We start from the raw sequence: 15,698 nt of genomic DNA, 5'->3' as shown, positions 1-15,698 counted from the left end.
ACAAAAAAAAGAGTGAAAGAAAGAGCAGAACAAAGGTGAGGAATCCTGCTCACAGTCAATTTTTTGAAATGTATTTCTCACTTCTTAGGACAAGTTTACCCTTGGGCTCTCTGCCATAATATTTTTTTCTGTTGCTGTTTGTCTGTCAGTAAGGTTTAGGATGTTACACAAAGGTCCATTCCATCAAACCAGTTCCAGTGTTTCCACTGATGCTATAATCTACCAAGAAACAGTCCTTTGTGTTTCTGGCACCACAAACCAATGGAGACATATCAGAGGTAAGAGGCGTCCAGTTGGCTGCTGAAAAAAAAACTTAATCAGGAACTTGAGGCGTGCTCTTAGGGGACAGGAGACAATCAAAATCTAGTTTAATTGGCTCTAGTGTCCAATAAAACACTAGAGGAAGGGGGAAGACATGCGGCAAAGGTCATTGTGCCGGGACTCAAACCTGTGACGGCCTCATTTGTTTTCTTTACAAAGCTTTATTCCAAACAAGAACACTTTGTGGACAAAAGATCCCAGACAGATGTTTTTGCTGCTTTCTACTTTGACTCAAACATCTGGTTTACATTTGAAACTGTTTCTCTGCATTGCCAACACATGGAAGAGATCAGGCGGCCTTAGTGTGCTGATGTAATATCTCTTTTCTTGTGCAACTTCCTCAGACATTACGGTGAATGTAGAGAAGCAGGAAGAACCTGTAGCCTTATGTGTATGAATGTATGTGAGTCAGCATGCAGACACGAAGAGGAAATACAGGTTTTTCTTTAGGCTTGGGGTTTTGTTTTTGCCTGGTGATTTCCGGAGTTGCACTGCAGGCAGTGGACAACATGGAGGGAAACATGACAGCTTCTGAGGTGAGACATTCATTGGTCAAAACGCCAGAATTTGTATTTTGTAGAGCGTTTTCTTACAGGGGTTGACTATCAAGTCTTCAATTTTTATGCAGTTGAGATAGTTGCAGTTAAAATTTAATGGTGATATCAGTTTCTATTAACTAGCTCCAGTTTACATCATGGGAGGATAAATGTACATAAAGCACATCCCTGTAAAAAGATGTTCTTAATTATTAGCATGTATCCACAGGTTTTCAAAAACAATTTCAGACCTTTTTCAAAAGACTGACTAACATTTTTGGTCAATCTGTTGTTAGATTAAACATTGTACAAGAAGGTTTAAACAGAAAGTGTCACGGCGTATAAGTTAAGTTTAATACCTTTTTTATTAAAACAATGTTTTACTGTTTATACTGTTTATTTATTTTCACAGAGAAAATGTACAGGCTGATGGTAATGAAGTATGACTTAACAAATTATGAAATGGTGCAAAGCCAGTTTACACTGTGTTCCAAATTATTATGTATATTGGATTTAAGTGTCATAAAGATAATTTTTTTTGTTCTGCTATTAAATTTATAGATGGTATTGTGTGTCAGGGCTCTTTGAATCACTCTAATTAATTTCAGAAAGCTGGTTGATTAATTTGTCTGGTGAACTCAATTAAAGGAAATCTATTTAAGAAGGATGTTCCACATTATTAAACAGGCCACAGGTTTCAAGCAATATGGGAAAGAGAAAGAATCTCTGCTGATGAAAATCATCAGATAGTTTAGTGTCGTATGACAAGATATGAAAACATTAGATATTTAACAAAAACTGAAGCGTTATCGTACTGTGAAGAGATTTGTGGCTGATTCAGAACAAAGATGGGTTTGTATAGATAAAAGCAAAATGAGGAAGGTTTCTGTTAGACAAATTCATCACATTAAGAGAGCAGCTGTTAAAATGCCCTTACAAAGCAGCAAACAGGTATTTGAAGCTGCTGGAGCCTCTGGAACCTCAAGGTGGAGGAACCAGAGGCTTGTGGTGCATCAACCTACTATTGGGCCCCTAACCAGAGCTCACAAGCAGAAACGGTGGCAGTGGCTCCAGCCGTACATGAAGATTAATTTTCAAACAGACTTGTTCACTGATGACTGCTGTGCAACCCTGGATGGTCCAGATGGACGCAGTAGTGGATTGGTGGTGGATGGCCACCACGTCCCAACACGGCTGTGATGTCAGCAAGGAGGCCATGATGGCCGAAATCATGGAGAGAGAGACAGAGAGAGAGAGAAAGAGAGAGAGAGACAGAGAGAGAGAGAGCTGGTCGGCCCCTTCAGAGACCCTGATGGTGTGAAAATGACCTCAGCAAAGTACATGGACTTTCTGACTGATCACTTTCTTTCATGGTTCAAAAAGAAGAGCTGAACCTTCAGTAGCAAAATCATCTTCATCATGACAATGCACCATCTCATGCTGCAAGGAATACCACTGTGTCATTGGCTGCTATGGGCATAAAAGGGCAGAAACTCATGGTTTGGTCACCATCCTCCTCTGACCTCTGACCTCAGCCCTATTGAGAACCTTTGGAGTTTCCTTCAGCAGAAGATCTGAATGCAGTTCATATCAAACAGCAGCTCTGGGAAGGTTTTCTGACATCCTGCAAAGAAAATCAAGCAGAAACTTTCCACAAACTCACAAGTTCAATGGATCTAGAATTGTGCTGTGATATCAAAGAAGGTTCAATGTTAACATGTAACTCTGTCTGTTAAGATGTTTTTGATTGAAATAGCTTCTGATTTTAGTACATGTGAACACTTAATGCTGCACATTCAAAGAATGACCGTTTGCAGTTCTTTATAATCCATAAAATGTTTAGAAAATCTGCTGTGCATAATAATTTGGAACAGTGAATTTTGAGTTTTTTTATTTTTGAGAAAAATACTGTTCTCATGGGGATCTTTGTTCAGTAAAATTTGATTTATACTGTAATAGTTCATGACTTGGAAATTATACTGACCATCATTTGCATTGACCATTTAAGAAAATCTGAGAAAATATCACTTGCATAATCATTTGGAACACGGTGCAATGTTTCATTACATACATGTGTGATAAGTCATTATTCAGATCTCACTAAAACCAAACAAACCAAACTACAAACCAACAGACAGTTCATAAAACAATTTTACCATCACAATATTTTTTAATACCAACACAACTTTATTAATTGAACTAAGAATTCTACATTTACCAAATACAAAAGTCCAATAGAGAGGGAGAATCAGAGAGAGTCTACCTTCTTTGACTTAGAGATATTTTCTTTGGAAACAGGTATGAGATTATTTTGGTTGTAAATTGGTACTTGTTAACACGTGTAGCAAATCACATGTTAGCAACTCAATTAGCTTGGGTTTCTACATGTGGAAGACAAGATGCTGAACACCAAATAAAGCATCAGGATGAGGAGGCAAGTTGAACAATAGCTTTGAAAAATGATGCCTGGTGTGATGAGCCTTAACTTTTGATTTGCCAATTTTAAACAGCATTAATATTGGATCACTGTATCAATGGCTCAGGCCACAGGCTACTTACATCTCCTCATGGCTTTTTCAGGTAAGGTGATGCAGTACATATAACAGAGCTCACTCTACTTTCTTAGAGACAGACATACTAGCTGTGTCCCCATTACAAATGTGAACTTCTGTCAATATTCTGCTAATGTAAAAAAAAACAACAACACAATTTCACAATTGCGGTTCTTCCATCAAGTAAGAAACACAATTAAAATCACATGAGAATAAGTTTTGTTCAAGTGACAAGTCATTAATAAACAAGGCCTGAGCTCTTTGGTCAAAGACACTTTGAGAATTCCTCATTAACTGAGAAGCCTGGCTCTGCCACAGCTTGCTCATGGGACAGGAGGAGAATACTTTGGCAGAACACTAGCAGTCCAGGATGGGACGTGCTGAACTCGGAGTGCAGAGAGACATCCAGACGCTGCTTAAGTGGTTAAAAAGACTCAAATTCTTCATCTCTGGTTTCAACAGAGTAAGGATGTGGACAGCTGAATGCTGACATCACCTACAATATTGACAGAAAAGTTAAGATACAATTATTTATGTCATTAATATGTTCCAGCCAACTGCTTCATCATCCATTTGCCAAAGCACAAGTCGCATAACAGTATCCACATAGTTACATTTCAGTTTGGTAAAAGCTTTCAGAGTGAAAACGTTGGAAAACCACAAACTAATTTTCTAGCACTATAACTAGACTTGAATAACTTTTCCACTCCTGCTGTCCCTATACAATATGAAATGCCATCTACAAAACGGGAGCTTCTACAAAACACATCATCTGTGATGCACAGCTCTGGTTCTCTGCTCATTCATTTGACCATATGCTATTGACATTTTCAAATTAATAAAACTTTGGAGGTAGTCTTTTGATATTATACGTTTTCATTGCCCCTTTGCTGTTTTTACAACCTCTAGATAAAAAGAGAATTGGTTTCTCCTTGCATCTTTTAACTCAAGAGGTCTCAAAAGCTTAGGCCAGACAGAAAGGTCATCTGATTGGAGTTGGAACACACTAGCACCTTTTCATGTCCTATTATAAACTGTAAAAGGTCCAGATCAACAAACTGATGCTGCGGAGCTCCCTGGAGCCGAGCAAACAGTCGCTCCATGATTTCTGTCCAAATCACAGATGGCTGTAATGAAAACACAGGCATAACAATCATTGTTAGGCTGGACCACTGTATAAATTCCTTTAAGCAAAAAGTCATTCTGGAACTTAGTGATTCTTAAATAATGCTCCAAGATCACAATGCAGTGGGCTTTTCCCTCTGGGAGCAAAAATAGTGGTAAATGATAAAAGCAAACTACAAAAGGTTGCAGTATTCTAAATCTCAACTCTCTCAATGCAATTCAGTTCATGGAAAATCAATCAATACCAAAGATGTGAAACACCACATTTAGATTTTGATGCCTGCAAGACATTCAGAAAACGTTTGGACAGGGCCATGTTTACCGCTGAGTCCTTTTAACAACACTCAGTAAGCATGTAGGAGCAATAATTGTTGAAATCTTATAGGTGGAATTCTTTCTTTATGTACAACTACAGTAAATAAAGCACCAGACATTTTCAGTGGGAGACAGGCCTGGACTGCAGGCAGGTCAGTCTAGTACCTGCACTGTTTCACTGTGAAGTAATAGCTCTGTTGTAAGACATGCAGAATGAGGCTTATTGTAATCTTCATCATTCCTTCAGCCAAAACCTTACTTGTTGACTCTGCAGAACAACCTGATAATCTCCAGTCATGAATTGTCTTCAGGAAACCATCCGTCACTCCTCAGCTCTGTGTGCTGGAGAACAACAATATATTGACAGGAGAAAAGAAATTGTTCTACAGGCATTGAACAATCTGCAAATCAACTGTAATGCGGTAAGAAAAAACATATCTACACTTCTCTTTATTTTATTTTTTAAAAGGTTGTGTCAACTCTACTGGCTTTTATATGACAGATAGACAGGAAAGTGGATTGAGAGAGAAGGGGAAGACATGCAACAAGGATCATCAACCTGTGAGGGCCGCATCACAGACTGAGGCCTCCAAACATGTGTCATGCTTTACCCCTGTGCGACCACTGCACCCATCTTTATTTTATTTTTCTAATAAAAAGAAATATATATATTATATAAATTAGATCAAATTTTACTGGCATAATTGACCTAATAATTGGGGGTTTGAGAAGAGAAGAGCACAGAAAGCACCAATGTGCCTGTCCAGGAGAACTTTCTATGTCAAAGAAAACATGATGAGTTAATGGCCAGCAGTAGCTGCTTTAGTGGCTTCATGCAGGATAGAAAGACAGCTAAAGATATCAACTCTGAGCCAATTTTAAAGTCTACGTGGTAAAAGACAGCACAGACAGCGAGTTACAGGAAGACCTAATTCAACTGCAGCGAGACGAGGTCTGACACGGTCAGGTTCGTCATCTATAGGAAGAGAAGATGAGGTTGTTTGGGGGCGGCAGAAGTAAGAGTTCAAAATCCAGGGTGCAGAAACATTATTCAACAGTAGCATATCCTGGGTCACATTATCTGTTGTTCACAAACATTGCTAATACACTTGCTTTTGCCGTTTCTCTTCTTATGTGACTAGAAAGCTGAAGAGGAAAGACAGAGATCCTTTATCAAACATAAAATTCTGCAGTCTCAATTTTCTGGCCCTTGTTCATTCAGGTTACTTGCCAAAGGTCTCTTGATGCCCATTCTGGTCAGTGGGGGAGATGGTCCATTCTAAAATAAAGAAAAAAATGAGCAGTTTTAGTTTAAAGTACTTTGCAATTAGAGCAATCAACTTGTCTAATTCTCTGGTTTCTCTTTCCAGGATTTAGTCCCTCACATCGCCCTGGTGGCTTCTGGTGGGGGTCAGAGGGCAGCTGTGAGTCTCATAGGCTTCCTGTATCAGCTGGAAAAGGAAGCCATGCTGGACACTTTGCTCTACATAGGAGGAGTTTCTGGGTCAACATGGTAACAAAACAAATTAGTCATAATTACATTACATGCTGGTCAAATGCTGAGTAATTGGAAGTTGAAACAAGCTAGAAACCAGTGACTGGATCTCACATAGAATGGAACTGGAACAGAAGCAATGTAGAAACAGAGATGAAAAACAGAAAAGGTTTACTGAACAACCAGGGACATATTTCACTTCCTATCAGACTTAAAGCTGCAGTAAGTAACTTTTAGAAAAGTATGGTTTTATGCACTTGTCACCATGTCCTGACAGCATAATATGAAACAGACAATCCAGCTCCTCTGCCTCCCTGTGGTCCTACAGCCATTTGCAGAAAAACACTGCTTCCAGAAACAACCAATCACAGCCAGGAGGAGGCTCTTAGTGCCATCTATCTCGCTCCTGTACATCCTGCTTTCAAACACCGTCCATTTCTGCTCATACATAGACCTGATTGATGGTGCTCTGCTGCTCTGAATGCTGTCAGTGGGCCATGCCCACAGAGCCAGCCTTTCTGGATAACGATGAATGACATAATGGAAACACTTAAAGCATGCAGGGCAGTGGTCCCTGAGGTCAGCTGCTAGAGGCTTTACAGATCATGAGCTCCAAGACCTTTGACGCTGCCAAAACCTTGTTCCTATGTACCTCTAGAATTGGTTGAGAATTTGCAAGGTCATCACAAATCTCATCTGTCTGTATTAGTACGAATGTCGGGGGCATTAGACCTCAGGCCAGTTGTAGTGAGTTGTTTGGTCAATCAATCTATGATAGTTCTGCCATTTACTTTCCATAATTTAGTTAATGATCAAATTTAAACCTTGTTTCATGTGGACCACACTTTACTTAAGAGCACCAAATAGAGGGCAGCTGTGAGTCTGATATAAATATAAATAAGTTATTTATATTTTTGTGGTATCGTTTTACAACATTTCTAAGCACAAGGCTTTTTCTTGACTCCTGTGTGCCTGCCGCTCACTCTCTTCATGTTGTCAGGTCCATGGCCTTCCTGTACAATGACCCTCAGTGGAGCTCCAACATGGATGAAGCGGTGTCCAAGCTGTCGGGTCCTGGGGTGGAGCTGGAGCACGCTGTGGCCTGGTTGACTGAAAAGTCCAAGGAGGAGGATTTCTCTCTCACTGACATCTGGGGGGTTCTAACCTCTGCCGGCATCATGAAACAGGTTAAACAGGCGTAGCTTGGAGCTTAGACATTTATCAGATGTGATAATTCCTCAAAAAAAACATCTTGTACTTTATCAGATGGATAAACGGCGTCTTTCAGAGGAGGTCAGCAGGAACGCCACCAACCCTTACCCCGTCTACTGTGCTCTAGAGAAACACTGCTACTCACATGGGCCGCTACAAGGTACACACTTTAACTGAGGGGTTTACATGAATAAAGGCAACACTTTATTTGATGGGGTGAGCATAAGACTTGACATGACACTGTCATAAACATGACAGAACACCTGTCATGAAGATGAAGGAATCTTTAGCAATATTTGCCACTGTTATGTGATAGCACATGTGATAACACATATAATGCAAAGTTTACCATTTTAATAGACTTTTAATATGAGTTTTAATGCAACTTTGCATTAAAAGTGTCAGTATTTATCGAATGACACTTCATGACAACAGTGGCAAATATTCATAAAGACTCCTTCATCTTCATGACAGGTGTTCGTTCTGTCATGTTTATGACAGTGTCATGTCAGTCTTATGCACAGCCCGTCAAATAAAGTGTTGCCGTTAAAGGTTTTCTCTGTTCGTTAGGTAAATGGTTTGAGGTGAGCCCTCATGAGGCAGGATTCACAGAGTTGAACCTCTTTGTTGAAACGTCACTGTTGGGCAGCAAGTTTCACAACGGGGAGCTGATGGAGAAGAAACCAGAGATGGACATGATCAGTCTACAGGGTGAGCTTCACAATCACTGTGCAATATATCCAAACTCAACTGTCGTCACAATGCCTATATATACAATACCTCAGTTACAAAGGGCTATTTGGATGGTTGTCAATATTCCTGTGTGATGTGTGACAACACATCTGAGTTATGTATGCAAATAGTACAATTCCATGAAAGAGGACTCAATTTCTTACAGTTTTTTTAATATTTGCTTTTTTGTCCCAGTCATACATTAGGACCATTAAGCTAATTTCAATATCAAAGATAACCGGAATAAACAAAAAGTCTGTTTATAACTAAAGATGTCATTTATTAAAACAATTTTTCCCTGCAGGAATTGCAACAGCTGCAATTCTTGTGTGGAAAAGGGAATCACAGTTGTTGTGAAAAGAAGAACAAACTGAAAGATCAACCTCATAATTAAAAAAAAACATTTATTTCAATCCCAGTAGTTACATCCTGCCATGGCTACTGTCAAACACACAGATTCAGGTGATCATTTAAATGCCATACAAAAACTCAAGACCTGAAAACAAAACAGTACCAAGATCAACAATTGTTTCTTCCAGAAGAGTAGACTTGTTTTTTGTATCCGTTAACATCTAGTAGGGATGAAGACAGAGAGAAGTTAAACTAGAATAGAACAGTCTTTATCTTGTCATCACACAAGAGTGTGATGCAATTAATGCAGTCGACACTTTCAGGTGATAAATAAAACACAAAAGCCATAAAAACAACCAGTGACTTTTAAATCAGGTGGCAAGTACAGCCATCTGATTTACCAAACAGTAGTAAAGTCACCTGGTTACATCCCCAGTATTTCCTTAATTTAAATTGAATAATTTATTTTGATGACTGTGCAAATATTAAAACCACAATCATGTCTTATAAAATGTACTTGATCAGAAAGCAATGGAGACTGCTGGACCTGGTGGGGACCAAAGCCCTGTCCTAATACTACTAAAATACATATAGAAGCAAATAATACCAGCATCTAGGATGACCACAAATTGTTTCCTTCATTCATAAATATCTATTTTTTAACTGTGCAGGAGTTTTAGGCTGTGCACTGGCTCATGAGGAAGTTATCAGGGATGTGATCCCTCCCTGGCTTAATGGTAATCACCACTGGAAACATATTCTTAGTAAATTCATGTTGGCTTTCTGGCCTAACTCGTTTTCTTTGTGCTTCTGTTTCAGGGCCCACAGATGATGTGACCAAGGAATACCTGCGTGTGTACAACGTGCTCAGAAACTTGATAACTCTCACCTCAAGCACCATCCAGGATCCTACTGCCCTGTCTGAGCTTGACAAGTTGCAGAAAATCCTACATGGTATGAATTCTAACCTACATGCTTTTTCTAGACAAATATGAATTTCTTCTAAATTGGTGTGTTTCGATTCAGCAAATTTCTTTTTGTAATATATGGTCAATGGAAATGCAGGTAGTGCTGATTGGAGAAGGACTAGTCTTTTTTTGAGTTGTAACAGGATATTGATGCAGCAAATTCTTGTTTTTATTTCTTACTATGCTTGTTAAAATGCTTTTCTCAAGACAAGGTGCATCATAATGAGTCAGTTCTGCTGGAGTCGCTGAGTCCAGAAGAAAGAAAAAATCTGTTCCAACAGTGGAGTCTTGGGTTGGTGAGGACAGTGGAGATCTGGGGCCAAAGTTTGGAGGATGGAGCTTTCAAAACATCAGGTGTGTATTCTATAGACCTGAAGCACAGGCAGGGCTTACTGGACAGAAAGGAATAGAAAATTAAAAGTTTATTTTAACAAAACTTTGTTTCTGTGCTTCTTCTTCAGTTTCTTTCATTACAAAGCAAGTCCTTCCTCTTATTTTGAAGTGGGAGTGGGGAACAACCAGCAACTTCCTCTATCAGTTCCAGAGTGAGTGGACAGACCTCTAGAGCACAGATGCTCAGCTAGCCTGCATTATGACAAACAACAAACAAATAAACAAACAAACAAGAGTTTGGACATTTTCCAAGTGAGGTTGTGACGTCATTATCTGCTCTGGGATAAAGTGGATAAATGTTACCTTACCTGTGGATAGATGTTATGTTGTGTGTGGTGTGCACAGGACTGCTAGCTCCCACCACAAATATTTATTTACTTTGCAACAGACTCACTGTGGAATATCTTTACGCAGTGGGCAGGAGAACTATTACAAATAACTCCGTACAACGCTATGTCAAATATTTTAAGCAAACTGCATACTTCTATTTCACTGGTCATCCCTCAGTGTACTCATCAACACTGTCTCCCACGTGACAAATCCAGGTATGTTTTATCAGAAAAGACTGGAAAATATATAATCATCTCGGGAAAGAAATGGAGAAATTTTTGCATTTGTTTGGGTAAAATTCAGCTACATTCTTTAGAAGACACAACCAACATCAGCAAAATATCAACAAAATAATAGCTTCACCAGAAGAAAAGCAACATTTTAAAATCATTCAGCCAGAGTCCAGAATTAAATTTGACTAAAATAATCTGTGGAAGACCTGAAATGTGCTGTAGACTAGACACATCTTCCCAAACTCTTCCCAGTTTGAACCAGTTTGAGTTACTGAAACATTTGATCTACCTTTGAGGTTAATCCAGCATTTTTGAAATGAATTGAAATTTGGTCTCTTTAAGAAACACTGAGTTCTTTTAAATCAAAACTAAAACCGTCCCGGTTTAGAGCTGCCTTTGATTCAGAACTGGAACATTGATAGATATATTTGATGTCTGTTTGCTCAATGATGGCATTAGACAAAATATAATGTGCATTGATTGTTTTATAATTGGTTACTGTATGATGTTTTCATGGTGCAAAGCACACTGACCTGCCTTGTTGCTGAAATGTGCTGTACTAATAAACTCGGCTTTTACAAATTCTTAACTTCTGTTTCCCACAGATGATTCAGTTCCTGATTGTCTCCAGACTAAAGAAGAATTCCACCTGATCGATGCAGGGCTGCTGATCAACATGGCCTACCCGTCATTCCTAGGAGAGAAGAGAGACATCGACCTCATCATTGCACCAGAGTCTAGTGCTGGAATTATGTTTGAGGTGCTCAAAATTACTGTTAAATCTCATGTAAACACATGCAAACAATTTTAATGATATGCTTGCACTGAAAAAAAATGAAAATAGTGTCCCGACACAACACTGACAACAGGGCAGAACATGCTCAGCCCTCTAAATCAGTCAAGTTCTCCAGAGTCCTGCTAATCGCCTCATTATTTGACTCAGGAGAGGTGAAACACAGACATGTCCTGTATGAAGCTGCCCCTGATCACAGGCTGAGCAGTTGGTTGGAGCATAAAGTGGATGTTGTTGCTAATAGAGGATATAAGATATCATGGCCCCTCAGCTGGACAATTTCAAATGTTTTCTGATGTTCAAAATAGTTTCTGCAGACAAACTAACCTCAGTTTTCAGCTGCAGTGTGCTCTGATGGCAAATCCATCTAGTAAGATATATGTGGCATATTCTGGCAGCTCAGAATAAAACACCTTCTCCAGATGGCCCAAAGATAAAGAATTCTAACAGTCTGGAGACTTTTCTGATATCAGCATTCTTCTGTGTAACGTATCAGGAAGTGGATATAGACATGATGTCTGATTTATCAACTTAGTAAACCCATATATTCAACAGTTATGTTTGGATATGGAGCCAGAGACATACAAGTTCACTTACCACAACACAAGCAATCCTGTCAACATAGAATATTTGTAGTAAAACCATAGTCCTTTACTTATTTCTGTCAACCAGAGCAGTGTGCATGCTTGAAAACTGAGAGAGTAAACCTAATGAGTCTATACCTGAAGTTATGCTGAGAAAACATTTTATAGATGTTGTTAAAAAAAATACATGAAATAACAGTAGACTGATAGGTTGGTTGAAGTTGAGAGAATGGACTGGATCACAGCTGGCATAGTAGATGGTGAACTGGAATTAGAGTAAAACTAAAAAAGAAAAAAATACAAGCAAAAGTCAAAAGAATAATACAAAATTCTCTTGTAAGATCAAAATTGTGTATGCTTTTCATGGGATTCTAACTACTGGGGATCCAGAGAACGTTTGGAAGTGTTCATAAATTAGAGAGTGGTTTGTCCCTTCAGGGCTCCTGTACTAACATGGCAGAAAGGGTGATGTGGTTGAGCAGGATCACTGGGGATTAAACTGCCTGGTCTGAGACAACAACACAATTATTTTTTCTATGGGATTTTACATTAATGAAAAAAAGTAGATTTGATAATATCACACTGTTTCTTCCTATCATCACTTTAAAGTTGTCTAAAATGATAAAAATCTGTTAGCTGTAAGCACAGAGGCCCAGTATGGCGCCGCTGATCTTTCTACTGCTTCCTTTTACAGACTCTGATTCTTGCCAGGAACTATGCAGCTGAAGTGAATAAACCCTTCCCCCCGATAGATAATAAAATCCTGGAGGAGAGCGACTGGCCGAAGAACTGCTACGTGTTTGAGGGGAAAGAAAAGGAGCCGACCATCATCTACATGCCGCTTTTCAACCAGCAAAACTGCAAAGGTTTGATCTGTCAGCCTTAACTGATTAGTCCAGTTTAGTAGCATTACACTCTCCTCCCAATTAGTCATGCTTGTTCCAAACCGGCACCTTTCATGGAAGAGTGGCAAGAAGAAATCCTCTGCCGAAACAAAGAGCCATAATACATCCCACATTGTTTGTGTAGTTTGCCATGAACCATGGCAAACTACACATGGTTCATGTGTAGTTTGCCACATGGCAAATGTTCTTGTTGTGGAAGAACATTTCCACAATGTTCTTCCACAGAGAACATGTGGAAGAAGGTGTTCTTAATGGATGTGGAAATTTTCCATCTGTCAATGGAAAGATGGAAGGAACTGCAGTTGCAAAAAATGATTCCACAAAGAAATGACTGAGAGGGTCTGAACGTAAATGTGCTTTTTCTATTGAATCAACTTTTTGAGCTTTACATCATCTTATATTATTCCCTCTTCAAAAACATGCCTGGAATGTTGTCTTGATTGTTTCATTCATGTTTGAGAAATCCTTTAATCTCCAATTTACGAAGGCAAATTTTTAAGTCATATTTGATATGTAAATATACAGCTCTAGAAGCTCTGATTTTACTCTTCATAGGTCTATGTTTGAGTAAAATGAACGTTGCTTTTTTATTCTAAGAACTACTGACAACATGTCTCTGAAATTCCAAGCAAAAACTTTTTATTTATTTGCAGAAAATCAGAAATGGTCAAAATAACGACAAAACATACAATTCTTTTAGACCTCAAATAATGCAAAGAAGACAAGTTCATATTCATTTAGAAACAACAACACTAACGTTTGAACTCAGGAAGAGTTCAAAATAAATATTTGGTGGAATAACAATGAGGTTTTCAATGGGGTTGTGAGGGTTTTGCATGAACCAGCCAGAGAGACGTTGAAGAAAGTTCAAAATATAATCTTAATTTATTAACAAAAAGAATCCAAAAATGATAAATTGGGCCCAAACTGAGGTCAACATAACAAAGTACAACTCAAGTGGTAACAGAACAAACTCAAGCACAAACTGACCTAACAAACAACACATGAGGGGAACTTAAATAGTGGCTGATCAGATCATTAACACACACTAGGGGGTAATTAAACACACAAAAATCTAACAAATATTGGTCAGAATATTACTAAATCTATAAATGAAATAAATATCAGAATTTAACTAACTTTCCAAAAGAAGAAACATTAAATAAATGGTAAAATTAAACTAAAGACCAAATTTCCCCCTCCCCTGGTGAACAAATGGAATGGTCCGCTGAGGACGTTTGACAACCATATATGGACACCAATCAGCTGGAGCTCATCTCTGATTTTCAGCCACAGGTCCAGAGGAAACTGGTAACTCAAAAGAAAAATAATTAATTTGTTGTATTTAACAAAATATACAAAGAACTGACATAAAGTTAACTAAATGGGTGCACAACAAATAGTTAACTAAAGAGTCAGACTAATGAAAACAAATTTAAAGATAAAAATCTAAACTACTCACTAATCAATATATAAAGTAATATTAAGGGAAAACAAAAAACCATTACCAATAGTGTCTGTGTGTGACAGTCGGGACAGCTGTCACAGGGGTTCAGTGCAGCAGTCTCATTTTTTCCAGAGCTGCATATATATGTTCATAACAGTTGAAAGTAACAGAGTGACTTGATTGAGCTATAAAATTTCACTATATGGCTGGGAAACAAACAATACTGCCCCTTTAAATAATTATTTCAAAACATTTTAATATACCCCGTATAATTCCCTTCACAGGTATGTATCACTGTGTGTTGGTCTGTCACATGAAATCCTGATCGAAGACATTGGAAGTTTGTGTTTATAAATCGACAAAATGTGGCTGGAACCATTTGTCAAATTCCAGAGCAGGTCTTTAGTAGACAAGACGATCTCTGTGTCAGTTCAGCTCACCATCTGAGTGGATGTCCTCTAAAGCGAGGCGTAGTGTTCAAGGTGACAGTAAGTTTGCTGATTAAAGGTCTCTCACTGTTTCTGCAGATGCAGAGGAGGTCAAAGCAAAGATGAAGGAGTTCTCCACCTTCACGCTGCCCTTCAGTCAGGAGAAGATTAACTTCCTTTTGGAGACGGCCAAAACTAACATGAAGAACAACAGGGAGATTGTGCTGAGAGAGTTGAGGAAAGCTGCTCTTCGTCGCATGAGGAAGATGAGCGTATGAGTCTGTGGGAAGGTGCAGGGTAGCGAAATGAGTCAGACAGATAAAAGCATCCAAGATTCTCTCTCAGCTTATAAATGTATAATCTGAAAACTCACTGTGTCGTCCAAATAGATGATGGAAAAAAAAATACTGAATAACAGCAGTTAAGGTTCTGAGTGTATAATACTAAGACATGTCTTCACATTACATACTCATACTGCATTTTTATGACATGTTTTCTTTGATTTTTGTTGGCTTGGAGAGATGTTATATAAAGGTTTTCACACTGATGTTAGAATGCATGATTCACCTTATTATGATTAGAAGCAGAAACCCTGCAGAGCTCTGAGGAATAAATATGTTGTTTTACATGTACTCTTGGTTTTATTTTAAGAAGACAAAATCTTTACAATATGAAAACATGGATGTTTAAAAAAAAAAAGTCTTGGTCCTTAAGAACATCATGTCGTAGCAAACAAAATACTAACCAGTATTCAAGTTTAATAAAGGCAGCAACTTGCCAATCATGCAGTACAGTTTTGTAACCAGTAACATATATAATGTGAGTTACTACATTATTAGCCTAATATAAAAGTATGTAAAAAAAATATTACTGCATTTCTTGGAAAAAAAAAATTTTTGCAAATAAAAATTAGATGTAGATAAAATTATATTTTTTACGTTTACTAGCTCAAAAACTGATATATTAAAAACTTTCTTT

The 15,698-nt window shown here is 38.3% G+C and overlaps 1 protein-coding gene across 2 annotated transcripts; it reads left to right on the top strand.

Annotated features, from left to right (window-relative positions):
• The first annotated feature begins 634 nt into the window (after window positions 1–634).
• LOC114148573 (cytosolic phospholipase A2 gamma) lies at window positions 635–15,408 on the top strand. 2 transcript variants are annotated; one of them, XM_028023943.1, is made up of 13 exons: window positions 635–857; window positions 5,161–5,271; window positions 6,220–6,362; window positions 7,345–7,531; window positions 7,611–7,716; window positions 8,127–8,267; window positions 9,311–9,376; window positions 9,459–9,593; window positions 9,815–9,961; window positions 10,069–10,152; window positions 11,169–11,323; window positions 12,635–12,806; window positions 14,820–15,408. In XM_028023943.1, exons 1-13 carry the CDS (start codon window positions 735–737, stop codon window positions 14,996–14,998), a joined length of 1,749 nt encoding a protein of 582 aa, XP_027879744.1. In that variant the 5' UTR covers window positions 635–734; the 3' UTR covers window positions 14,999–15,408. The 2 variants fall into 2 exon arrangements, with proteins under 2 accessions (XP_027879744.1, XP_027879745.1); XM_028023944.1 differs by having other exon boundaries at window positions 744–857; window positions 5,124–5,271.
• The last annotated feature ends 290 nt before the right edge of the window (window positions 15,409–15,698 follow it).

Source organism: Xiphophorus couchianus, chromosome 7 (assembly GCF_001444195.1).
Source record: "Xiphophorus couchianus chromosome 7, X_couchianus-1.0, whole genome shotgun sequence".
In the NCBI taxonomy this organism is placed as follows: domain Eukaryota; kingdom Metazoa; phylum Chordata; class Actinopteri; order Cyprinodontiformes; family Poeciliidae; genus Xiphophorus; species Xiphophorus couchianus.
The sequence above is the reverse complement of the archived record's forward strand: the minus strand, read 5'-3'. Positions and strand labels throughout refer to the sequence as shown.